The sequence below is a fragment of the Gopherus flavomarginatus genome, chromosome 21 (genome assembly GCF_025201925.1).
Source record: "Gopherus flavomarginatus isolate rGopFla2 chromosome 21, rGopFla2.mat.asm, whole genome shotgun sequence".
Classification (NCBI taxonomy): Eukaryota; Metazoa; Chordata; order Testudines; family Testudinidae; genus Gopherus; species Gopherus flavomarginatus.
This window is the reverse complement of record NC_066637.1, coordinates 15,175,579-15,202,034: the sequence shown is the minus strand read 5'-3', so window position 1 is coordinate 15,202,034 and position 26,456 is coordinate 15,175,579. Positions and strand designations below refer to the sequence as shown.

The 26,456-nt window shown below is 40.4% G+C and overlaps 1 protein-coding gene across 1 annotated transcript; it reads left to right on the top strand.

Annotated features, from left to right (window-relative positions):
* The first annotated feature begins 660 nt into the window (after positions 1–660).
* On the top strand, positions 661–25,601 carry MICOS10 (mitochondrial contact site and cristae organizing system subunit 10). The gene is made up of 4 exons (XM_050931371.1): positions 661–778; positions 21,675–21,722; positions 22,938–23,047; positions 25,353–25,601. The coding sequence occupies exons 1-4, from the start codon at positions 712–714 to the stop codon at positions 25,359–25,361; spliced, it is 234 nt and encodes a 77-aa protein (XP_050787328.1). The 5' UTR covers positions 661–711; the 3' UTR covers positions 25,362–25,601.
* Positions 25,602–26,456: the final 855 nt, after the last annotated feature.

Below are 26,456 nucleotides of genomic sequence, written 5' to 3'. Positions count from 1 at the left end.
AACTGTTCTACAGTGGATAAATAATGAAAAAGTGATTGGACCAGGGGGACTAGACTGTGGGACTCCAACTTCTCGGGGGGGGCCTAACCACTGGACTTCAGTCATTCTCCCTGTCTCTTTCTGGTCCAATGAATATTTAAGTATTTATTTTATTTGATTAACACCAACTTCCCCCAGCCCAGCAGTAGCTAGGTTCCAGCCCTGTCTGTGTCATGGGATGGGAAGGCCCTATGGGGGTGACTGCCCTGCAGGAGGTACCAGGTCCTCCCCGGAAAAGGGAGTCCCATGGGGTCTTGTAGGAAAGACTGAGCCCTCTAACAGGGTGGGGAGGCCTTTGGGATGTATCTGACCCTGCAAAAGGACGGGGGTAGCTGAATAGTGCAGCCCCCATGGGCTGGATGGGGCGCGGAGACCAGTCTCCTCATGATTATGGGATGGGGAGCTAGGGAAAGGCGGAGGGACTGCGAAGACAGCATCTCCACCCCAGGCCTGCTCCCAAGGTCAAGGCCACCTAGGAGCCAGGGCCTGCCTAGCAACGGTAACCTTGGCAACCCCAGCGGGGGCCGGAGACAGCTCCATGTTCTCGCGAGATTTGCGGACCGGCCTGTAGCAGCTCTCGCGATGCTTGCCTGGCCCCAAAGCAGGGAGGCGGGGGGGGAGTCAAAGAGTGATCCGCGAGCGCCGCTGCTACTGCGGGGGGGAGGGAACAAGATGGCGTCGGAGGGCGAGTTGGGCAGGAAGTGGGATCGGTGTCTGGCCGACTCGGTCGTCAAGCTGGGTAAGGGGGGTTGGGGCGCTGGGGCACTCGCGGGGTCTGGGGAGGCCGAGGTAGCCCTGTCGTGGGGCTGAGCTAGGCCGCGGGGTGCAACCTGGGATCTGGGTGGCTTTGTGGGGGGCCGAGCCGGACCCTGGACGGCCAGTGGAGCGGAGAGGGCACGTCCCTGGACCGGTCTGTCGGGGGGACCCGGGTCCCTGGGCGGGTCCGGGGAGGGCATGTGGCTCACACTAGGCTCGGTCACTTCAGGAGGAGATTGAGCCCGGGTTTCCTGCTCAGGTGGGGACATGCAGCATAAGGCGTGGGTAAGAACTGCAGGGCGCTGCCAGTGCCTGCGGCTCATTTTCTTGAGCGCTGCTAGATAGTCACCGTATTCTTCTGTACCAGCTTCCTCCCAGGTGTTTCTTTATTACAGTATCACAGGTGCTAGTGCAGAGTGTGAGGCTGAGACAGTGACCTTGGTGAAATTCTGATGACAAGCAAGGGAGTGATGTCTGAAAGCAGCAAGGTTTTCACGTGGCTCCCCAGTGCAGAAAGGTTCTTCCTGTGCCAGCTGTATACCTGCTTGTGTCTGTCTTTTTATTTCTTGCTCTTTCCCGGTTGATTCGCTCATACTTGCTTTTGACCTCCCGGTGACTTCCTTTTTAAGATCAGCTTGTCTGTGAAAGATATGAAGATCTCCATTCTTACTGAGCCCAAGACCCCCAAACAGTAGGATGATCCTATTGAGGCTCCATGAGGCCCTGCTTTGCTCATTTCACTCAGGATGGGGAAACAGTTTTAAAAATCTGCTAACATACTTCTGTCAGCATGCACATAAAACATAACTTTTTTAAACATAAGTTTTGATACTATCTTATGTGCTGTTAGTTTTGCACCAGCAATGTACATGGTGCTGAACTGTATATTTTTATCGTGTACGTTATATGAACAGCTTTCAGTCTAATATCTGGATCTTTCAATACAAAGGTGCAAGTATTATTCTGAAACAGAGAAACCAAAGTAATGGACTACCACAATTAGGATCTTAGATCTTCTAGTAACCTTTTACACCTAGATGGTGAATTATTTCAGTTTTTAGACTGAAACGCAAAAGCCTTTTTTGGTCCAAATACTGTTAATATGTCTTCTAGAGGTATTACTTTAATAAGAAGAAATTACACCTCTACCTCAATATAACGCTGTCCTCGGAAGCCAAAAAAATCTTACGGTGTTATAGGTGAAACCACATTATATTGAACTTGGTTTGATCCACTGGAATATGCAGCCCCTCCTCCCCAGAGTGCTGCTTTATCACGTTATAATCAAATTCATGTTATATTGGGTCGCGTTATATCGAGGTAGAGGTGTATTTAGGTTGCAGATTTGAGAACAGTAAGGTTTTCTTTTAAATGTAATTTCCTACTTTCTCTTTTATAGAAAGGAATAAAAACAGATTTTCTGGGCAACTATAACAACCACTCCTTTCCCCATGAATCACTAGTAGGGTTTGAACTGTGAGCCTTCAGCATAGCTTGAGCTATGGGACTAACTACATTAACAGGCTGCAACAGAAGGCTGTTATACCAGGTGAGGGAAATGGGCCTCTGGGGCCATGTGCTACATCTAAAGCAGTGGTTCTCAGTCAGGGGTATATGTGCTTCGGGGGTTCTCATCTAGATGAATGTTTCTCAACCTGAGGGGTTACTGCCCCTGGCGGGGTCATGGAGTGGGTTTAGGAGGGTGGCAAGCAGGGCAATTGCCTGCAGCCACGCAAAGCTAAGTTACATGCCTGAGCTCTGGGTGGCAGGGCTTTGGCATCAGATAAGGCTCAGAAGTGAAAAACAGGTTCAAGTATCACACTGAAATGTAAGTACACTGTTTATATTCCAGTCAGTTTATTTTATAATTATATGGTAAAAATGAGAAAGTAAGCAATCTTTCAATAAGAGTGTGCTATGACACTTTTTTTTGTATTTTTATGTCTGACTTTGTAAGCAAGTAGTTTTTAAGTGAGGTGAAACTTGGGGTATACAAGACAGATCACACTCTTGAAAGGGATACAGTAGTCTGGAAAGGTTGAGAACCACTGGTCTAGAGTGTGGCCAAGGGGGAACTGATCCAGCACTTCCCTCTCTTTGCTCTCCCCCCCCCCCCCACCTCTTTCAGGTAGTGTGGGGAACATCTTCCATATTTGGTGCCCCTAGAGGTGGAGGGGAGGAATGGGCCACTGGAGCCATGTGTTCTGTTGTAGGGAAGCCTGGTTCTGTTCTCTCCCAATCTCCTGGAGAGGCTGCCTACTCCAAGGTTCCCAGCATAGTTTCATTTCCCTCAAAAAAAGACTGAAAAAATCTTTTATAATGGAAGATATTAGGCAACTTAAATAGAGGTCACTATCAGCTCCTCCTATAATAATTCCTTTGCACGAGACTACAGTTAGCGATAAATTCAAGAATACAATACAACAGATATTCCTCTTCCTGCCAATAATTTTGTGAAGACCCGTATGAATTTACTTCACAGGGATATATCTTTTGATTCGATCTAACTGTCAATATAAGATTAGTAGAGAAGAAATTTCTCTCTCATGGAATCCAGAGAGAAGACTTCTAAGTAAAAGTAAAGACAGGAAGGGCTGGATTGTTGTAACAGATCATAAATACAGGAGAGTCTTCAATAAATAAGTGAGGAGGATTATTTTAAAGTAAATGTTGATTCCACTTTTAATTGAGATACTATTTTGAATAAGTATGTTGACAGAGATTGAATTGATCTGAAAACTTAATGATTCAAGATGTTAAGTTTCTAAGATGACCTGTTTTGTACTCATTACCTTAGGGCTTGTCTACGCTTACCGGGGGATCGACACGCAGCGACCGATGCATCGGTGGTCGATTTAGTGAGTCTTTGACCCACTAGTTGACCACAGATCGCTCTCCCGTCGACTCCTCCATTGGATTGAGAAAACTAAGGGGAGTCAACAGGAGAATGTCTCCCGTTGACATTGCCTAGTGTGGACCCCATAGGAAGTAGATCTAAGTTACATCGACTTGAATTATGCTATTCACATAACTCAAATTGCATAGCTTAGATCGATTTCTTCCCCCTACCCCCCCCCCCCATAGTGTAGACAAGGCCTAAGACAAACACCACCATGGATGCACACATCATTGACTTCTCAGCTGAGGTGAAATTCTGGCCCCACCAAAGTCAACAGGAGTTTTGCCCTTGACTTTATCAGGGATCAGATTTATACCAGGTGGTCCTATACTTTCAGGCATTGGTTCTTTGTAATGACTAGAACTAGTGCTTAAAGTTAGTACATATGTAAATAAATCTTGCTGAACTGGGGACTTATGGAGTTTCATTTAGCCAATTTTTATTTACACACACACACTCTCTACTTTCTGTAGTTTGGAAGCACTTATTTTGCTCATTTTGGTGGTACTAATAGTGTTGTCAGAGTGCTGCACGAAAAACTGAAAAGGTCTGTGAAACAGCCTTTCTCCACTTTCCCCGTTCTTCCTACCTCATTAATTTTGTTGTCTGGTCATGACTCCTCAGTTATAACTTTTCTCCTTTTAGAAGGATTATCTGATTAGTTTGATGACAAATCAGGAATTGTCTTGATAAACAGTTACTCTGAGTCTTTGAAGCACTGATCCTCCAAACATATATGTGTTGTTAGCTTTAAGCATGGTGAGTGCTGTCATTTCAGTGGATGGGACTACTCTCATTCTTAAAGTTAAGCTCTTTGCATTTTCAGAGCCATGTATGCACATTAAGCTCTGATTCTGCAAGTTGCCGAGCACCTACAATTTCAAGAGAAGTAGTGTGTGGAGAGCACTCTGCATCTTGCAAGATTGGGTCCTGTCCCTTAAAACACAACTTCTCAGGTGGGTAAGTATTGTGTTCAGTTTATAGACTGGAAGCAGAGAGGGAACTGCACAGAAAATGTTGCCCCAGGTGCTTCAGCAAAGCAGTGACGGCCCTGGAAATATAACGGGGGAGTTCTAGGCCTATAGTAAGTTCAGTAGACCAAGGTGCCTCTTGAAGTAATAGTTAAAAATCCTGCACATTCTGGTTTTTATTATGGCTTAATCTATATTTGATAAAATAACTATTTGTAGCCTCTTTTTATACGATGTTGTCTGCTTTCTGGGCAGTTGCTGATTCTGCAGTTTATTTCCTGGAATTCTTATTACATCATTTTGTTTCAACTGTTGTCCAAATTACTGTCAGTATATCTTGATATCTGAGTAGTTGTAATGAGTGCTCAGACCTGTAGACCAAAAAGTACAAAATATAAAATGGGAGGATGCTTTTTTGTGTCTGAACAAATTAAGTATAATCTTGGCTCTGTTAGATTGTGCTTTGGTACATAGGTTTTGGCACCATGTCAGAAACACTATTGAAGGAAATTAAACGGGAGTTAGAAATATTACATTTCAGGGTTTATATGTTCTTGGTCTTAACCTATGTGTGAGAATAAAATTAACAAATAGTCTTTGCCTTGGTAGGGTTTTCACTTATTTTAATCAGTGTTGCTTTTTTAATGGATATACAGTATTTCAGGTATTAAATGTATTTCTGCAATCCAAAAAATGTTTGATAAATGTTTATCTTGTGTGTAATGTAAATAAAATCTGCAGTAAACTGTAGAAAAATTACATCTTATTACTGTGATATCACTGAAAGAACTTTGACTAGAATTGATATAAAACTCATCAGAGTCCATCAGAGCTATGAATTGTAGCAGGCTTTGTGTCAAAATCCTAAAGAGGAACATCTTTCATGAAAATTGATATCCAGCATACTGTCCCTTCCTAAAAAGTGAATGATCTACAATAAGCAGCATAGTATTTATACACTGAATATATACGAAAATGATTACAGTACTTCACAATCATTTCATTATGTAGCTTTCTTACAAACCACATGAATTTTGATAAACAGAGTGAAGTTAAACTTGTAGAAAATGGGCCTGCTGCAGTCTGTTTAGTAGAAATGTCTCCACTTCCACTCTACTCTTTAGCCATTGCTGCCATCTGAGGTGTAGGAGACCAGCTTCACTCCTGCTGCAGCTGCTCAAGTAGCTTACTATTAGGCAGGGTACATAAGATGAATGGTTTAAAACAAATCCCAAGATTAAATAAATAGGTCCATAAAATCAGTTTTTGAAAAAGGAATTCTGGTATGGCAAGAAGACTGGAGAGAGGAAAAACAAAAGCTAAATGTGTAAATTTAGGCTATGTTTTTCTCGGCTAATGATTATACTTGTCGCTGCTGTTTGGATGGGTGGTTAAAAGAAACTGTCAAGATTATAGGAAGATATTTTATCTGAAAGTTTGTGGAGAAGAAATGAAATGTAAAGCCTTGTTGTTGAGGATGCAAAATGTTGCCCATTATAGACCCTTGTGAACCATTGCCAAAATACATGAGCCATCTAGCTTACTGATGCTTAATTGATAACTACTGACAGTAGTGATCGCTGTTCAGTGTGAAATGAATTGGTGGCCTTAGTCCAGTGCCTGATGCCCAGGTGGTAAATTCACAAAGTATCACCACAACTGAAATACTTGTTAGAAGTCCCTGCAGAGCTACCAAGGGCTGGATGGACTTGGTGACTAACTGACATTGCATTGTGGCTATCGATACTCTGTCGATGGAAGATTTCAGCCTCTAGGGCTGTCAGGTAGTAAACTTTTTTTGTTTTTGTTTTTTTCCCCTGGTACTTCTCTGTGCACTAAATTCACTTATTAAAAAATGCTGGGTGAATAGCTTTTTTTAAAAAATAAAACAGAGAAATCAAATGAATAATACTCATTTGAAGATCAGATAATTTTGATTAAAATTTATGGGATACCATCAATTAATTGTGGGCTACCCAAAGTTTCCTTTTGGTAGCCATTGGCTTTGGATCTCACAGTATTTAATATGATGATCCAAACTTAGATTGATGCTCTGGATAAGGTTAGTGTCCATTAATTGTGGAATCTATAAAAATATTTGTTTTATTGCCAGAGATTTTTCTATGTGATGGTTAGGGGAAAAACAAATATTTTGGGTAGCTCTGTGCAATTTTCCCATTTGACATAATTCAAATAAAGGAAAATGAGTCTTCTGAAGTCCTGGTTGTTGGAGAATTTTCCAGGTTCTGTTGCCACAGCAAGCCGCAAAGGTCTGTCTTTGAACAGTGGTGTACTGAACATAGGATGCAATTTTCATACGTTGAAGTGGGGAGGAAGTCAGCAGTTGCTGCTGACATGTATTTATTAGTAAAGGTAAACTTTAGACTTATGGCTGGGGCTTGCACAGCCAGTCCTCTGTTTTGTGTAGTTTGTCATGCTTTCCTCTACAGTTGTTTTGAGGCAGCGTATTTGTAATTGTACTGTATTGTTTTACTTGGAGATTAAGTTCCTGGAACGATTCCAAGTAAACTGTCCAAAATATATATTTATACATATCCTCTTGTACTGCAATACTTTATTTTTGACTTTTGAGTTGCTGCTCTGTCTGCATCTCATAACAATAAATTATTTCTACTTGTTTAGACTTTGTTGTTTTCCATCACATTAGAACATATGTTCATTTCCAGGTTAGACAGTGGTTTATTTGAAAGAGTAAAGAGTGTTGTAAAACTTTTGGTTTCAGAGTGGTAGCTGTGTTCGTCTGTATCAGCAAAAACAAGGAGTCCTTGTGGCACCTTTGGAGACCAACAGATTTATTTGAGCATAAGCTTTTGTGGGCTAGAACCCACTTCATCAGATGCATGAAGTGGAAAATACAGGAGCAGGTATAAATACATGAAAGGATGGGAGTTGCCTTACCAAGTGTGAGGTCAGTCTAACCAGACAATTCACTTAACATCAGGATACCAAGGGAGGAAAGATAACTTTTGAAGTGGTAATGAGTTGTCCATTTCAGGCAGTTGACAAGAAGGTGCAATACTTTAGGTATATCTGCGCAGGGCTTTAAAACCATGATTAAGTGTGATTTAAACTCAGTTGTGACTGAATTTGATTGTAACACATTTTTGTCAGCCACTGAGGATAGGCCAAGGTAGAGACCTAGACTAGGACACTTCTCTCCCTCCCCCACCTTTAAATCTAGTTACAGCTCGGTTAAGTCTGGTTTACTCTGGCAAGCCAAACCATGTTGTAATCTGGGTTCCCCTAAATCAGTTCACTCCAGCCTGCAGAATGTTGAGAATATTTACCAGCCCAAGCACACATTCTGCTTGCCTACACTTATTGGGGAAGGGGGAAGGGATTTTCCTGCTTATCAAGAGAAAAATATCTTTCAAATGTGTTCGTATATGGAGGGGAGAAGGGGGAAATACAATTTTGCAGGTCTGACTTTTAAAATGCAAAAGCACAACTTAAAAGTTTATTTTGGAGTCTTCTTTAGGTGGTTGAATTTATGGGCAACCAGATTATGCACAGAAAGACACTAGCAACTTCAGGTTCTACATGGAGTAAAATAGTAGTAAACTTTTTGCAGGCAGAGGAGGGAGACTTCAGTACTTGAACACAGAAGGCTTTAAACATATCAGTTACGGAGTAACTGAGAAGTTACAATGAAGAGAACTTGCAATAAGCAAATAATTCACCTAATGTATGAACCAAAAACAGTATTGCCATTTGTCCTTGTTCAGTGATGTACTACAAAAATAGACTTCTTCTAAAATGCAAGTGTCTAACATACATGAATGGATCTAATTTAAATGTAGCCAGACAGTCATGCTAGGTGCTTTGAAAGCTATTATCATGATTGTTCAGTATAATCAGTGCAAAACCCTGAGCACAGGTTTCTTCTAGACAGAAATGATTGTATCAGAGAAAATATATGTCCGGGCTTTCACTCATTTTGCAAATTAAATTGCCAGTGGTTGAAAAAATAGTTCCTTGTAATACAAGGTGCATTGACAAGCCTAACATCATATTTGTTTTCTTTTTTACTCAGCTTTGATAATGGTGTAACCACAGAAATATAAAAGGTCAGGTTTTTTTTCCCCAAAGCAAACTGCCTTTATAAATCAGCAAAACTGAAAATGGAGGCCATTTTGTTGACTTCCTGACTCCTGTGCACTATCATATTGAGATTCCTCTTTGCTGTTTTGGCAGCCTCTCTGCATTTGATCTGGTTGACCTGAACTGCTACTGTCTTCAGAGACTTGAATGCAATACCTGTCATGAATCTTAATAAGCTTGCATGATCCCCCTTATGTTTCTTATTTAGACATGCTATATTTTCCTGCCACCAGTTTGTTTTTTTTTTTTTTTTTTTTTTTTTTTTTTACACACACATGCTCCAGTCTCTTCCTCCTAATGCTTTTCCTCCCAGTTTGCAAGTCTTTATATCCCCCCTTTTGACCCCATGAGTCATTCCAATAAATTCATTCTCTACTACTGGCTTTCAGCAACAGACATGTGCCTTGAGGGAAGGTATAAGAATGCTCCCTCTTTCCCTTTCAGAATGGGGAAACACTCTGAGGTGTGCCACATGATCTGTGCTGCCTCGAATCAGTTGGACACTTACGTGCAGTTTGTTTTGAAACATAAATACTTCTTAAAAACAAAGAAGACATCAATAGAACATGCTTGGTGAAATCCTGGCCCATTGAAGTAAATGGGAGTTTTGCCACTGACTTGAGTAAATCAGGATTGCACCTGCTGGCTCTAATATATTAACTTCTGGCTTTACCTAGAATGTCTGGCCTTCTTAAGGGAGAAGAACTTAGGTAGTTTGAACTAAAAAATTTGCAATGTTTACAATCCAAAATGAAACCAAAAAGAAATACATTAGTCAGTTTCATTTCTTTATATTGTCAGTGTTTATTTTCCAAATTGAGTGAATTGTGAGACGAGAACTAGATCTTTATTCTTTCACTTTAAATATAAGGAGTTTTAAGTGTCATTTAAAACTATTCTAAATGATTGTTGACCTGAATGTATGCATTAAAGTGATGTTTCTCATGTAATCAATTAATTCTTATTAATAATAGACTGAAAATGGCATAGCTACTTCCAATACGAAATTAGAGAATTGTGGAATGTATAAATGGTAATATTTAGTCATGCAGTTAGAATGTCAACACACAATGGCAAAAGCTCTTGCTTGAAGCTGTATTACAGGGGATTTTTAGATGGAAAAAGTTCACATGGCCTTTTAAGTTATATCATGAACTATTACTGTGACTAAGAATGGGGAGGTAAATACAGTGTATTCTACTTCTGTACTGTTGATTAAACTCTATATCAGAGATGTCTAGGTAATGTGTATTTATTCTGAATGATGATAATTGCTGAAAGATTGGCAGATTTTCTTCACTTTGACAAAAGGGTACTAGTTTGAACAACTGTTTCTTATTGTTGATGATCTCAGGAATGTATAAAACGGGAAAGGTCCCTCTTTGAAACTGTAGTGTAAAGGATTTTCAAATGATTAAGTGAGGTAAATGATTTAAAAAGTATTATCCATTTGTCACTAAGAAGTAACCCTGGGAAAGTTGCTGGTTTCTTGGCTTCTGTTGAAATCCATTATTTGGAGGATATTTTACTATTTCAACATGTGCCTGTACATGACCAAGCTGCAGCCTAAAAACTTATGAATAACCCACCCTGACTATAGTGGTAATATTAATTTCCTTCTAATCCTCCTGTTTGTTTCGACATCTGAGCATGAAATGCCTCTAATCTTCATTTAATAATTATTTTGAGAGAAAGAAGGCATTTTAGCTGCTGCAGCAGCTGAAATGTGGTTTCTCTTGGCTCGCGTCATCTTGTCTGCTTTGTTCAATGTTTCTCTAAATATTGAGGGTAAAATTTCAAACTGTTCTAGTGGCAGCCCATTTTGTAGTCTGAACGATTTTCAGCAAGATTCATTGTCTGTATTGTAGTGTCAGCAATTATTGGTAATCCTTCCTGTAGTTATGAGTGGGATTATGATACTCTGTACTTACCAGTAAAACTTTATTGACCTTTCTGAAAATGGATCTTGTCACACAACTTTTTATGTACTGCATCTGGTAATTAATTGAATTAATATTTTACAGCTTTAGAGCACATTAAGCATGTTACTTTGTATAACCACATCTGTAAGGCTCTCTCTACCACCCTGAGGGCCAGAAAGTTTTAGTTATCCAAGCTTCTTTCTTTCATAATAGACAATATGAATTTAAGTGGAGGCCCTCCAATATATTATGTGCTGTATTCGACCCATGGGCCATATGTTTTAGCAGCAGGCCAAAGACAGTAATTGGTGATCCCACATGTTTCTGTTCTGATGAAAAGGCAGCAATTTAACCATCAAAAAGATGGTTCATTATGAAAGAGTGGTCAAAAGCTTTCAACTCCTCCAGCCATCTCTTTTGACTGGGGTGGGGGGGGGGCGCGGAGGGGTTGGAACAGAGGTCCACATATGTTCTGGCATTGAGGGTGGGGAAATGCACACAGGTGCATTAGAGTAAAATGAGGAAGATGCATTAGGATAAAAACCCTGTTCAATTTTCATTCCATTGAATGGTTCTTCTAAATCAGCAGTAGGCAACCTATGGCACATGTGCCGAAGTCAGCATGCAAGCTGATTTTCAGTGGCACTCGCATTACCCAATCTGCATTTTAATTTAATTTTTAAATGAAGCTTCTTAAACATTTAAAAAACCTTTATTTATTTTACATACAATAGTTTAGTTATATATTACAGACTTATAGAAAGAGACCTTCTAAAAATGTTAAAATGATTACTGGCATGCGAAACCTTAAATTAGAGTGAATAAATGAAGACTTGGCACACCACTTCTGAAAGGTTGCCGACCCCTGTTCTAAATACTGCTCAGAAACGTGTTTCACCAAGTGGATATGGTAATGGCAGATTTGAAAACCTGTTAGCTCTGCCCTTATAATCCATTCTTGCGTGATTGTCTAGAATTTTATTTTATGAAATTGAATGCAAACTTGGAAGGTAAACTAAAGATACTTCTGAAATATAAATGTTAGAACAGTGTCTAATAGTAAAACTCCATTTTATGGAAACTCAATTAGCTGTATACAGAATGGTATACTGTAGGTTTGAGAGCTCACTGTTTTCATGTCAGCGTCTCCCATTGTGCCGCATAAACGTAAAGGGCTTGGGCAAGTTCTTTAAACAAAAAGTGCTATCTTGCCTTTTTTTTTTTTTTTTGGCTGCTTGATTTCAGATGTCATCTTGCATGTCAGCTATCATTTGGAGTCAAAACCTTGCAAAAACTGTCTTTTTCACTGTATCTGGTTTTCTTGTATTGCTGCCTTGTCTTGTGTAAGGACTCTTAAAGTGACCCTCCCTCCCTTCCTTTTTTTTTAAGACAATCAGCAGTAATTTGTACTACGCCTTGGATAACTGCAGAAAAATTACTTTAAATAATCACATTTCAAAACATCATTTGAAAGTACTTGAACATTTAAAGTGCCTATTGATAGGAGTGGGGCAGGTGTGTAATCTCTGGCGGCTGCCATTTTAATAATAGCAACAGGAAGTGCAATTTGATATTCTTCAGGATGGAAAGATCAGAGACAGTTTTCACTCGTTTGATCCACAGGACTACTGCTCTGACAGACGTGTAGCATATGAATATATACAATAAGGGCCTTATCTGTCTTCCAGCAAAGTCAATGGGAATGTCAGCGGGATCAGGATTGGGCCCTAAACCAAAAATCCCTGGAAAAATAATCAAACTCAAATGTAGAAAATTTCTACTCCCTGTTTTTCCCCTGGCTCAGATCTTCCTGTTTTGGTATTCATCAAGCTGACTACAGCTGCTTCCTTTGTAATGTTTTCATAATCAAAATTAGACAGTGGTTAAAAACAAAAATCAGCTAATTAGAAACTTTTTAGAACACTTCATATTTCCTTACATCAGTCTCTAATTTCCTCATATGTGTAAGTCATCAGAGTCCTTGGCAAAGGCACAAATAAAGACTAATGTCAAATACTGCTTTCATTACCCTTAGTGGACAAAACTCTGTCCTTAGTTAAACATGGGCACGCCTATTGCCTTAAAAAGGTTGTTACACACAAGCAACTCTATTTAGGTACGTTCTTGTTTAGAGACTAGAGATATTTGACATTTACCTATAAACTGTTGCTATATGCTATTGTCCTTAGGGTGTAAAGGGTCAAATTTCACTTGTAAAAAGTGACCTACACAGTTCAGTGAAAACATAGGGAATGACTGTTTCTGTGCTGACTGCCCCTCCACAACCATCTGTGTTGAACTCAATTTTCAGTGTAGCTTGACAGTTCACTTGGCAGATTTTACATCCTCACTAAGTCACAACAGGGGCATTTCTAAGGTGTGCTGGTTCCATCTATCGACATACAAAACTTGCAACCATTGGAGCATAAATAACTTGTTTGAGGAGAAGTGGGGCGCCTCTTTTGTCCCTTTCTGTTTTGGAAGCCTGTTTCACAGAAAGACAAGAGAATAAGTTAGAACTTTAAGAGGGGAGATCACTTCTCAGTACAATATAGAATGTGTGCCTATGAAGCCAATTCTGAGGAAAAAACACTAAGTAAATGACAGATGGACAGTCTTGGGGTACAAAATGATCCTAGAAAAGATGTCTATCTCTTAGACAGATAGCTTATAGTTTCAGTATTTTTACTTCAAGGGGTGTTTACCCTTTCAAACTGGAAATTCAAATTTTAGTTGGGGGGGGCACTTTTTAACCCAATCTAAAAGGTGGTAGCTGAACTTCAATACAGCTCCTACCCTAAAACTAAGTGATTTTTATATTTTTTTCCCCCTTCTTTGTAATCGCTTTAGGGGCCGTGTCTTGCGGGAATTTTTCATTCCTCTGAATTCTCTGTTGCTCCTATGTGTTGCTCTCTGCTGCTGTCTTTATTTGTTTTGTCTCTCCTTACACATGCTGCAGCTAATGGAGAACTTAACTTCAAACTGCAAGGGAATGTCTTCTGGCTTACTTCTCATGCTGCTTTACACCAGGGCGAGGACTCAACACTGAGCCAGGACACTCATCCATCTTCGTTTAGCCATTGGAGGTTGGCGTTGAAGTTGTAATTTCAGAGCTTGGCTCCTGACATTAACTCTTGCAATTCTGGAACGGGAGCTGGGGAAGGAGAATAGCCTTCTGAGTTAGGGATCAGCTTTGTGTTCAGTTGTTTTGCCGACTATAGGTGTCTGGAAGCAGCTCTGAAGATGCTTCCCTCCTTCAAAGCTCGATCTGGTCAGCTAACTGGCTGAAGTTGTGTGCAGGAAGAGAACTGTAGTTCTTTTTGGCCTTCACTTCAACCCCAACAGCTGCAGGGTGGGACTCTTCTGCAAGGAGAGAAGAGAAATTGGGGGGGTAGTTCTGAGTCTGGATTCCTATGGTTGTGCAGCTTGTTCAAAAGCCTGGCCGGAAGGAGAAGGTCTGCTCTGATGGAAATTAAGCCAAATATGCTGACGTCCTGGTCTGCTATATTTGTGCAGTAATGAGGTCCCAGCTGTGCATTCTTGGGGAGTTGGTACATAGCTGTGATGTTGCCAAAAAAGTCCAATCAGCCAGTGGAAAGGGACTTCAGCCAACTTGTGTCCTAAACCATCCACTCATTTATTTTATCCCTGCGACACGATGCCAGTAGGTGGGAATGTTTCCTGGCTCTCAATTCCTTGATATATAAAACTTATTTTTGTAAGAAATTCTGAGGAACTTAAGGACTGCTGGCACTTGTCGTTGTAAATGATAAATTCCTCGCTGAAGATTTGAGGAGGATTTAGGCTTCTTTCCATGGCATTTCCTTTAGTGAGTGAGACACCACTGTAACATTTTTCCCTCTAAATTATCCATACGTGTTTAATCTGGACAAAAGCCTTAGTATGGTATTGACAAGATGCTGTGCTGGCCTGAGTTACACATAGGCTCCACTCTTGTGTCGTCCTTCCCCCCCGCCCCACACACACTTCTTTTTTTCTTCCCCCCTGTTAGCAGGAGTCGGGGGAATGTTCTCCCTCGGCCCCATCGACCTTTTCACCGCTGGCTGTAGAATGAACTAATTCCTGTTGGAGCTACCTGCCTTTACCATTGTATAGGCTTTTATCCAGGATGTCTGGAAAGCATGTGGGTAGCATCTTTTTGTTCCATTGTGGAAGTACTGACACAAAAGCTCTTCCAGCTTCTATTATCAAAAGCCAGCCTTTGAACACCAGACAAACAGCAGTAGCTTTGGGGGTGCCTGGAAGTCATGTTTGGGTTTTTTTGATCTCTTTTTCTCTTAAAGAGATAACTAAATCACAACTCCATCTGGAATTTTTAAACCTATTTCAAGTACTTCAAATCCATATAACAACCAAATCAAAATGCATGTTGCGTATATTTTTAGCGTACTTTGTGTATTTGACAAGACACTGTATATAGTCAGTTTCACTGTTTTCCCCTGTGTCATCCTTCGGTTTTCCCTGTTTGCTGTGTGAACAACATCAACAGGGTAGAGGGAGGAAATTTTTTTTCTTTTTCTTTTTTTTTTTAAGACAACATTGAGCATTGGCACTAGAGAAAATCTGATTCTTGTCTCAAAAAGATCAAGCAACATAGTTTAGAGTCTGCTCAAATGTCTTTATTGGACCCTAAACATCTCTGATACATGAAAACTAGTTATTAGAAATGTAATTCCTGCTGAACTGCCCTGTCCTAATGTACAAAAATGCCTTTGTATAACAGTTATTGTATATAGGTCTTGCCAAATTTAGCTTCTTCATTAGAGGCATGATAAGGAAGGAAAGAAGGCGGGGACCACCCTGCCATAATTCTGATTAAAAGAATATTGCTTGTAAATAATATTTATGCAAAACAGTGTTGTTAAATACAGGTTTTGTAAGTTGTAATACCTTACCTAGCTACTGCATTGATATTTACTCAGAACTTATCATATTGAATTTTTAATCTCTTCTTTAGAAAGTTATCTGTTTCAGTCGCTTTTTAATTGAAAGCTGACAGCTGCCATTTGGCAACAAAGCTGCTGCTACCACCACTTCAATGGTGAAATTGACTTATTGTGGTATGCTGAAATTTCTTGACTTTAATAGTGGTCATTGCTCCAGTTGAGTTGGCTTTGTGAAAGATCATTGTCCTTTTTCTAACTCATCCTATCCAGATCTGGATCTCAAAAGGATGACTAGCTCTTCAGATCCAGAAAGCTTAACCTGTACAGACTAGTAGTTACTACTTCCTTAGAACTAAGTAGCTATCTACCAGCAGCTTAATCTTCGTTTTGTTTAACATCTTAGCTCTTTATGTAAAAGAACAAAACCTGAAGGGAGGGAGATGCAGTTTGATATTTTTGTGAATGTAGCTATCTAATGAATTACGAAAGAAAATTGCATTTAGAAATTGGGAAAACCTCTATGTGACATAGTAACAGCAGTTGCCACTGAGCATATTTAATCCTTTCACCTTTAGGCCACGTCCAGACTAGGAATTAAAATCGATTTTAGATACGCAACTTCAGCTACGAGAATAACGTAGCTGAAGTCGAATTTCTAAAATCGAGGTACTCACCAGTCTGGACGGCGCGGCATCGATGTCCGCGGCTCTCCGCGTCGATTCCGGAACTCCGTTCGGATTGATGGAGTTCCGGAATCGATGTAAGCGCGCTCGGGGATCGATACACCGCGTCCAGACTAGACGCGATATATCGATCCCCGAGCAATCGATTTTAACCCGCCGATGCCGCGGGTTAGTCTGGACGAGGGCTTAGTCTCAAACTGTCTTTTTAAAAAGGAAAAACATATCTAAGTGTGACTTAGTTTTTATAATTGCTTAAGCCCACTGCTGTTTGGGCAAACTATTAAAACTCATGGTAACTGTTTGCATTGAAAGGAACACTGTTAAATTTATAGAAGAACCTTTTCCCGGATGTATTATTGAGGCATAAATCTGTCCCAAAGATTTTGATTATCTGAGACCCTCTTCTGAGATCCTGTTGGATATGAGGCACGTGCTCTTCTGTATATTGGATAGATAGAATTATACCCAAAATCAGTCTCTCTCTGAAAGTACACAAGACAAATTGTATTAAAAAAAAAAAAAAGGCACTGAGCCCAGGCTTAGAGACCTAATTCCAGTTCTGTATCTGCTTGTACGTAGACAGCCTCTACTGTTAGGCAGGAATAGAATAAAAAGATACATGTAGAATCTTAATGTTCCCTGTTGGCATTGACTATAGATAGGTTCAAACTGAAATGACAGACAGAGGACTGAAGAGGCTGTTTTTCTAGTTAAACATTTAAAGCTGTCAGAGAAGGTGAAAAATGCTTTGTACACTTTCCTGTGGCCTTTTCTTCCAAAGAGGCTCTGTCGTGCAAGAAGGTGGCAGGGTGGGGGTGGGGGAGGTGAGAGAAGCAACCCAGTACAGATCAAGCCCTTAGCTTTTTCCATGTTCGTTTTGTTTTTATTGTAAGATAAACCCTTCATGTTTTATTGTTATGAAGTTAAAGCCTGGCCCAGAGGTGCCAGTCTTTAGTGGAAACAGCTGTAGAGTTAGTGTCTCTGATCAGGTGGGAGGTTCTTTGAAGCAACATGTTGCCTTTTAAAAAGGAAATTGAGCATGTGAGAACTTGAACCTGTAAAACTCATCAGCAGGCTCTCCCATTGTTTATCTCTAATAGAACTTTATGTAGAATTAAAGTGAAACACACTTTTTTTTCTTTTTGTTTCCAAGAATGAATTACTTTGCCCCCCCCCCCTTTTTTTTGGAGACACATAGGAAATGACCATATAACCGCAATTACTTCCTAGTGGGATGATGATGAGTGAGAAATTATCCACAGTAACAGTTTCTTAACCCAGCAGGATAAAACCTTAAAAGTAGCTAAGTCTTCTGGTTTTAAATTTAAAACCAATATGTACTGGCAAAAACCAGCCAGGGAAAAGCAGACCCACAGTAAATAGTGGTTTCTGTGGATGGGGAGAATAGCTGAACACTTCTTACTGTTCCTGATCACAACATTTCCCTCCAGTTGAGAGTTCAGTGTAGTTTCTAGCCCATTCCCCGATAGGGAGTGGAATGATGCTTGACAGCCTTTGGGATTAGGAACAGGGATCAGCGAAACTCTGTGATTCTGCCTCTTTAGCTTCATATTTGTCAAACTTCCTCCTCATGGAGATGATGATGATAAAAAGCATTAACAGTAATAGACTTTAGCCCTCACCTACCTCATTCACTCCCTAGATCTACAAGCTAATCCCAACCTCTGACTCCATTTTCAAGGACTGATCTGCCATTTTACTTCTCTTCCAGATGAAACAGATTGGAGGAAGTAGCCTCAAAGATTGACATCATGTCATTCCACAGGAGGCTGTCCTAAACCAGATCCCCTGTCCCTTCCCTGAAATCCAGGCTTGTCACCACTGTGACGTGTTTGAATTTCAGCAGCCGATAACTAGAGCGCCTTGGTTTCTTCCTAACCCAGGTCACTTATTTAGTCTGCTGCACTCCCACCAAAGCAGTGAGCTCATTAGGAATGATATGTTCCTGTCCCTAGCAGAACATAGTTTCCTTTCTGTATTAAAATGTCTAATATGGCGTAGCCTGGCTGCCTAGTGTGGGAAGATGTGGGTTCCATTCTGGGCCCTGTATTGATCTCTACTTGCAGAGGCAGTGCCTTTGTATGTTCATTCTATAGTTTTGCTACCAGCCAGCTAAGAAACAGAATTGATGGGTTTCTGTTTAGGCCAGTGATTTGTGGGGAGCGGGGGGGCGGGGGAGAAGGAAACTGAGGGGAATCTTAGTGGTGCCAACAAAGATGGAAGACTCCTAAAAGTGAGGGGAAATGTCTGATATTATTTTGGATTTTTTTCCTCCCCTGTCTCCCAAGTATATCATTCTTTCTTATCACACCCTTCAAAACTTACCGGTTTGCCATACCAGTGGCAAAGAGGAATATTGGTTTGACCGATAGCATGGAAATGTGGTGACATTAGCAACTACTTAGGCACTTGGCTGCTGATGCAGAATTTGTCATTCTGCAAATAATTTCTCATTGATTACCTAACTGTTTGGATTTGCAGAGAGAATTCCTCTTGGACAAGAAGTATAAAGCAGTATCGCTGCATGACTACCCTTCTCAGCTGGACAGTTCAAACAACGCCTAGTGCTGTCTGTCTGATTTCTTGAAGTAATCACTTTCAGTTCAGATTCAGATTTTATAGTCCAGCAATCAAACAAAACAAAAAGACAGCATAGCCACATATGGTAGGAAAGGATTGTCAGAAGGAGCCCAGGGTCAGGAAGCCAAACAGTTCGTCCATTTGATGAATACTTGTAGATAGTAATTATCCTTAATAGTATAAACATTCTGTTGGAGCCAACACCAGCTGTGCTATTGCAAAGGTACTGAAGAGAAGCTCCAGTTGGGGAAAAGGCATAAATGAGCCATTGCTAATGACGACCCACTATTTATCTCCCAGATTGTGCATCACTGGCCAGAGTTTTTATATACAGTCTGAATGGTTAGAGTTGTTTACACAAGATGCTAGTAAATATTGTGTTTGCTAGTGTTCCCAATTCAGAAAATGCATGAAAATCTGACCAGGCATCTAAAGAGCTCTGAGGAGTTCAGATTATTTTTTTAAGCTATGCAAACTGCACATGATTGAGGAGAGTGAAAATCTGGCCTTCACTGAAATGTTCAATTGCTAAGATGTCTGGGGGTTTGATGTTAGCACCACTTGGCAAGCTGTCATCAAACGTCTTCCCTTGCAGTTGCATGTTTTGAAATCCTGCCCTGTAATAACCATAATGCCCTGGTAAAGTAGTTACCTCTGCGATAATTGGTTCTGTTGAAATTCTGTGGTAGAATGAAGAGAGCTTTCAGAAACAATTTTTGTTTCTAGCTCTCGTTATAACAGGATAACTTGGGTTCTCTGAGAGCAAAGGTCAGTTGTCTCTGTTCAGACCAAGTCATTATCTCACTTCCTAAAATGCAATGTTTTTCTATAATAAAAGCACTTGTGATGCTTCACAGATTATTCGCTAAGGCAGCGAAGTGCAGAGCTGCTTATTGGAGCAAAGAGTGATGAAAGAGTGGGAGCTATCATTACTTATTTGTTCTTTGCAGGCAGTGTAAGTTGGCCTGGGGAGTGGAACAAAACTAAAAAGGGAGCTCAGCCCGCACAGAAGAAGCTGTAGATGTATGCAGTTTTTTTTGTGGTTGTCCACTCTAGGTCCTGGGGCCATTTTACTTAGCTATTCTAAGTCCCAATCTGCAGTGAGAGTACAAGATAGTCCTTACTCAGTGATGCATGTAGTAGGAGCCATACAGTATAATCATTCTAGGTGCAGACAGTAAATGATGAGAGTTAATAATTTTAAGAGTGGTGAGGTTTTTTTGCTTAAACTAATTCAAGCCCAATCACTTTCTTTTTTTACTTCTAAGTGTTTGAAACTTTGCTCACTTTCTAAATGAGTGCACAGGTGGCCGAATTTTGCTATTCTACCTTTGCAGTTCCCTCTAAAGTCAGTGGCCTTGCCCAGGTGCTTTAAAGGCAGAACTTTCCCATTGAACTTGAATTTTTAGCTGTTTTATTCAATGGTTCTTGAAATAACAAAAATCTACTGACAACTTCCACAGCTCTTCGCGAAATTGGTAATAGTCATCTTCCAGGGAAAATAATTATTTTCTTTGAGTTACAGAAGCATTTTTCTGAAACATGCTAAATAATTTCCCAAGTGGTGATGGAGAAATTCTGAGCTGTTACAACTCAGTCAGTGTAAGTCCAGATCCACACCCTGGTCGTGGGGGCCTTGGGCGTGTGGGACCCCCATAACGAGCCTGTGCTGAGAGCGCGTTGGAGTCGGTCGGCGCTACACCCAGCTCATGAGACAGCTTATGGTGTCCGACACCGTCAGGTGGTCCAGAGACATCTACATGGAGCACATCACAGACCACCATCAGTACTAGGACGAGTAAACGAGACCGCTGGTCAGGGAAAATAACCCACCCACCCCTGACAAACAAAGGGACGCACTCCACCCATGTACCTATTCCCTACAACAGCACTGACTTGGACTTTAAATGTATTCTATGGGTGGCATACCCAAGACCACTTAGTCACTGATGCTTGAAAAACTACTGCACCCCAATCTGACTCTATGCTGGTTGTGTGCTATGTATGTATCTCGTGAACCTTGTAACTGATATTTATGACTTCTCATAATTCAAGCCTGACCCCAGAGGTATAGTACCTTCCCTCTTAACTTGTGTAAATTTGAATTTAAACATTAGCTTTAATAAATTTTTTAAATCTGACTAGGATGTGAAGTGTCATTCCTTCCCAATCTGTTTAACTACACTGGCTAATGAGTGCTGTGGATGTAAAAGAAAAGCAGCCCTGCACTTTCTTTTGCAAGCTATAGAATAATGGGAAGCAGCATAAGTTTATTGCCCTGAGGATGCACATTGAAGTAGTCAGAGTAGTAAGAAGTACTTGCAGTACAATAAGATATTAATCTGCAAACCTAAAAAGAAACTAATGTAGTTTTGCAGCGAAGGTGGATCTGTGTGTCCTTGAACTTTCTCGTCTACAGACAATGAAGCAAATTCTGATTCAATTGAAGTCGGTGACAAAATTTCCAGAGATTTTGCTGGGACCAGGATTCACTCTATAAGAATAAGAAATGAGGATATGTCAAGGGGTGGTCTCTTGTATGTGTATGGGAGGTTTCTTAGGTATGTGTCTGTATTTGATTAAATGTAACTTTTAAAGCATTTTAAAAAAAATATTGCCAAGCATATAACCTACCGGCTCTTTAGCTGTGGAGAAACCTAAAAGATTGGGATGGCGTTCCTGAGCCAGAACAAGTAATTAGGGAAAAGAATGGAATTGATTTCCATTTGTGCCTATTATCTAACTTCCCCCTTACTGCAATTTTCTCTTTGCAGGTGCTGGTTTTGGATTAGGAATTGTTTTCTCAGTTATCTTCTTTAAAAGTAAGTGTCCCTATGTTCTTAGCTGTTTGTTTGTCATGATATTAGATTGTTTGTTTGGGTACACCTCTTAAACACAATTATTTGAAGCATGTAAATTTTAATTAGTATGTTACTCCAACTAGTCCATTACTTGTCCAAATAGATTAGTTGGAGTGAAATTAGCTAGACTTCTAAGTATGATCAAACAAGGTCATTGTATATGAAACATCTCAGGCTGGGCATGGAGTCAGGCTTCTGATTACAGAGCTCTGGAATTATGAGACCCTGCATCTAAACAGTAATTAACCACATGTCTAGACATCAGCCCTAACCAGTCCTGCAAGGGTTTTAATTCTTTTTCTGCATAGTCTCCTCTCTCTTCAGTCATTTTTTTAAATTACTTTCTTGATACTAGAAGAATCCTCAACTCTAGCGCAGGTGGTAGAGCACATGCTGTTCCTGACTTCAGATTCTTCCTAGGCACAGAGGCAAATGGCTTCAAAATGCAAACTGCAGCAGATTGACAGGTTCTGTTTGCTCTGTTAATTTTTCTAATGGTATGATCTAAGTTATGAAATATTCTTCAAAATGCAATTATCAGAAAAATAACTCCTTTTCTATTCAGTAAACCTGCTGTTTGTGTGTATTGTTTATCATTCTGGTAGAGGTGAAAGGACCCAGTCAGAATTTTGGCCCTTGCTAGGCTCTGTATCAACACTTACAATCATGTCTGCTCCGAAGAGTTAACAGTAACTTTTACAACTTCTGTTAACGCTGCAGAGCCAGTACAAGGCTGGATTCTATTCTGCTAACTGAATTCCAGTTGCAGGATTATTTTATTACTGGTGATGCTTGTGTGTGGTTTAAAACAAAAAAACCCATACATACAGACTTTCAGATTCATCATGAAAGAGTACTTTTGAGATCTACAGATTAAACTGTCCTAGCAATTTCAATGTGACTTCTTTAAATACTGTACAGCGGATTTATTCCCGTTAGACTCTTAATGACATTTGTTGCCTTCTAACACAACTTTCTAAGATTCTTTTTAGGAGACTTCAGAATATGTAGAACCTGAAAATGCACAATGCATGTTTTCCAGTAATTTACCACTTACTGGCATTGTATTTGATAAGAAGTTGTCATTAGAGCTTGAAATTAATGCAGTGTTTCTCATTTTATGTTCAATATCTCCCCCCCCCCCGCCCCGCTTCTCTTTCTCTCTCTTCCACACAGGAAAGACATGGCCTATTGCATTTGGGTCAGGCATGGGATTAGGAATGGCTTATTCCAATTGTCAGCATGATTTCCAGTCTCCATATCTTCTCCATGGCAAATTTGTAAAAGTAAGTACTGGAGTAAAATAAATATGTATGTAGGTACCATTCAGTGCTTAAATATTCCTTCCTGCTCCTGTCTAAAATGAGTGTAGAAGTAATATGTTGCCACCAGCTGGAGGAGAGCTCGTGTGCGTGGCATCATTTTTTTGTTTCCCAAACTTTTCAGATCCTTTCAAATATGTAATGTGCTCTTTTTGCCTTATTTATGATTAAACCTATTACACAGCATCTCTTTTTGAGGACACTGGGATCTCCATGGGATCAGCTTAGATGCTGCAGATGTTTTTTTCTACAATGTACAAGAGTGTTAAAAATATGGGGAAATTAATCTTACCATAAACAGCGTGGCCCCAGTCTTGCAATCAGATCTATGAGTAGAGGACTTCATTGCCTGTAAATAGCTCCTTTGACTTCAATGGGGCTATGCACAGGGTTCTGTACTGGTGGATCTGATTGAAGGTTCAGAACCTTAGTGTTTTCATGACTTACAGACTAATAGTCTCCTTTGTCTTCAGGGATGTTAGTGAACTCTCTAGACTGTCTGATCATATGAATTTGGAATCATTAGAATCGAGACATGGCACAATTTAAAAGGTTACTGTGAGTCAAGCCTCTCTAAAGAGGGTTGTGTTGTAAGTGTCTTGGGTGAATACTGATACTAGCAAAGTGGCTGGTACAATTTAATCTAGTTTTATGATATTAGGCGTGATTATGGTCACAAAATGTGACCACCTTAGAACGATTTTGCATTGGTGTTAAAAATCCCCCACTCCATCACACAGAAATTAAACATAAAGAAGGGATTATTTCTGTGGAATGCACAGAAAACATTGTGAAGGGGTATATCATTGAAAGCACTGAGATGACACAGTAGCAGAGGCATGCTTCTGAGCATGCATAAAGTTACATTATAAAACATCAAAGTAGTCACTTAAAACCTTCTTCCAGAGAACTTAAAAGTGACCTGTCAAAACGGGGGTGGGGGAGAGGGTGGGGGAAATGATCTTGTGCCTTTTTTGCTCCTTCATGATAGATAAAGAAGGCCTGAAAGGGGTTTTTTTGCCTGGTTTTTACCCCAAGAATATAAAGACCATTCATCCCTGGATTTATTGAAGGATTCGCCTTCAACAGACTCTTACAGTCCTAGCAAACCCATCTGCTTCAGAATATTGTACTGGAAATGGAACATAGCCAATGGCAGAGCACAGCCCTTTACATTAAACAAACATTTATATTGGAGAAGTAGATGATATTGGATAAAAACATGGAGTAGCTGGTATCTTATGAGTGAAACAAATGCAACCCAGTAACATTCTAGATCCATCTAGGAGTGTTTGCCATGGAAGTGCGTGAGAGTTTTAACATAAAACCGTTGTGGGGTATCGGCTTATTTTTGTGAACTTCAGTCAGAAATAAATTGGAATGAAATTTCTCCAGTTTGACGACTCTGGGTATGTGAACACCCAATGCAGAAACTCTAGGAAACACTCTGTCCCTTGGAAGATGCTTGTTATGGCAAAAGTAACTGCCTGAGAACATTGAGAAATAGAAGTCTGACTTGAGTCTAGCCTGGCAAGGATTTATATTTGTCTTAGAGAATAATCTCGGCTCTGTAACAAGGGTGGCCTCTCTGAGAATGAGGTCATCAAAGGGACACTGTACAGAAGAAGCACAGCTGCCTGCGTGGCACTAGAGCTGAGGACAAAGTTTCCAGCACAGTCTCTGTTGGCTTTCCCTGGCACAAAAAGTCTGAGCATGTCGGCAGGAGGGAAGCATCTAATGGTTAATCTCTCCAAAATGTATGGTCATGAATAAGAGCTTCAGGGTTATTAAAATGAAATTATTTCACTTCTGGTGGTTAGCAGGGTGGAAAATACTGTTGCATTATCACACATCTGTTTTCCTAGAAAATGGTGTCAGTTAAAAATCAAGTTCTATCTTATACAGCATTTGAATCCATTCTTTGGGTTATCAAAATGAATGGGGAGTGCAATTATGCCTGCATAGGAGACTACCCTTAAATCTAGACACTGCCCCCCAAAGTATCCCCGAATGTATTCAGTAAAGTTCTACTAATTGTGGCATAAAGCATGACACCAGGAATTGGATAATCTAAGTTCTGTTTCTACACTTCCTGGATGAATGTGGTTGCTTAACCTCTCCACGCTTCAGCTTTTCCATCTATCAAATAAGGATAAAAATTCTAACCTGCCTCATGGGGGTGCTATAGGCTAAACTGCTTGCTTTGAGCTTCCCAGGTAGAAGGTGCTATAGGATACAAAAATGTTATGGAAGTCTTCTTGCTTTACAGGACCAGTGACTAATGACTTAAGAACATCCCAGTGGGACGAAAGGAGAAATCATGGTTATTCCTCAGGAATATTGAAGTGCCCCTGGAGTAAGCCAACGTTCTTCTGAAACACTTATCGGTTGCTCTTTATACTCCAACAGGCTTTTTATGTATATGAAACAAAGTTCTGCATCTTGTTTTGTATTTTCTCTCTGGAAAGGGCCAGGAGGAACTCTTCTGAGAAATAAATAAAACAAAAGTGGACCCCCACGTGGTGTTTTGGCTTCTTTGCGTGTGAGTGGAAAGAGAGGACTTCCATTGTAATACTAGCAGCTGGGACCACCTGGTTAAAGCCACTATTCAAGTCCTTGTGAAACGACAGCTGTTGTGTGTTCCTTCCCACTCTGACAGGCAGCTCCCACCATATCCAGTTCACAGAAATATCCCCATCTCACATCACTAGCTGGACACCCTGCTGCTTGGGCTGATTTTAGGAGGCATACAAATTCCCGTGTCCTGTCCCTACGATTGCTGTTAAGACCCAAGTTCTGTCCTCTCCAAACAGATGCATAGGAGAGTGCAAATCTGACTGTTTTACTGGATCACTAACTGATGCTGCTTCTTGAAGCTTTAAAGGGTCTTGAAGTGAGTTGGCTTTGAAACTGTCCCCTGCATAGTGAACTATATAAACAGATACATATGCTGTCAGAGCTGTATCCCCCTCTCCCCCCAATATCTCTCTTCTGTATTGGGAAGTCTAAGGTTTTATATCTGGAATGGGACAGAGATGGTATTTACAGCTCTTTATGCTTTGGCAATTAATTGTTCCAGTTTCTCTGGAGCTTAACATATAGTTTAAGGTAAACAACTGTTTCAATGCGCCCCCCCCCCCAACACTTTTTTTAAAAGTATGCTGTTTGTTCTCAGTTTGCTCTCCTCTAGCTGACCTTTGGTGGAAGGGTACCTTTTGCATCCACCCAGAAGAGGTACCAGCTATTGACTACTTCTCCTGTGGACTTTTTTTACTTTCGCTGAACTCAGATGTCTTCTCTTCTTGTTGAGGCATTTGCTGCAAACTATCCTTTTGTAGCACAAGATGCAAATACTTGCCACTGAAGAGCTTCC

Excerpts from the sequence above, each read along its gene's own strand:
- MICOS10 (XM_050931371.1), top strand. The coding sequence starts at position 712 with ATGGCGTCGGAGGGCGAGTTGGGCAGGAAGTGGGATCGGTGTCTGGCC. Across the intron at positions 779-21,674 it reads CGACTCGGTCGTCAAGCTGG|GTGCTGGTTTTGGATTAGGA; the intron begins GTAAGGGGGGTT and ends TTCTCTTTGCAG. Across the intron at positions 21,723-22,937 it reads CTCAGTTATCTTCTTTAAAA|GAAAGACATGGCCTATTGCA; the intron begins GTAAGTGTCCCT and ends TCTTCCACACAG.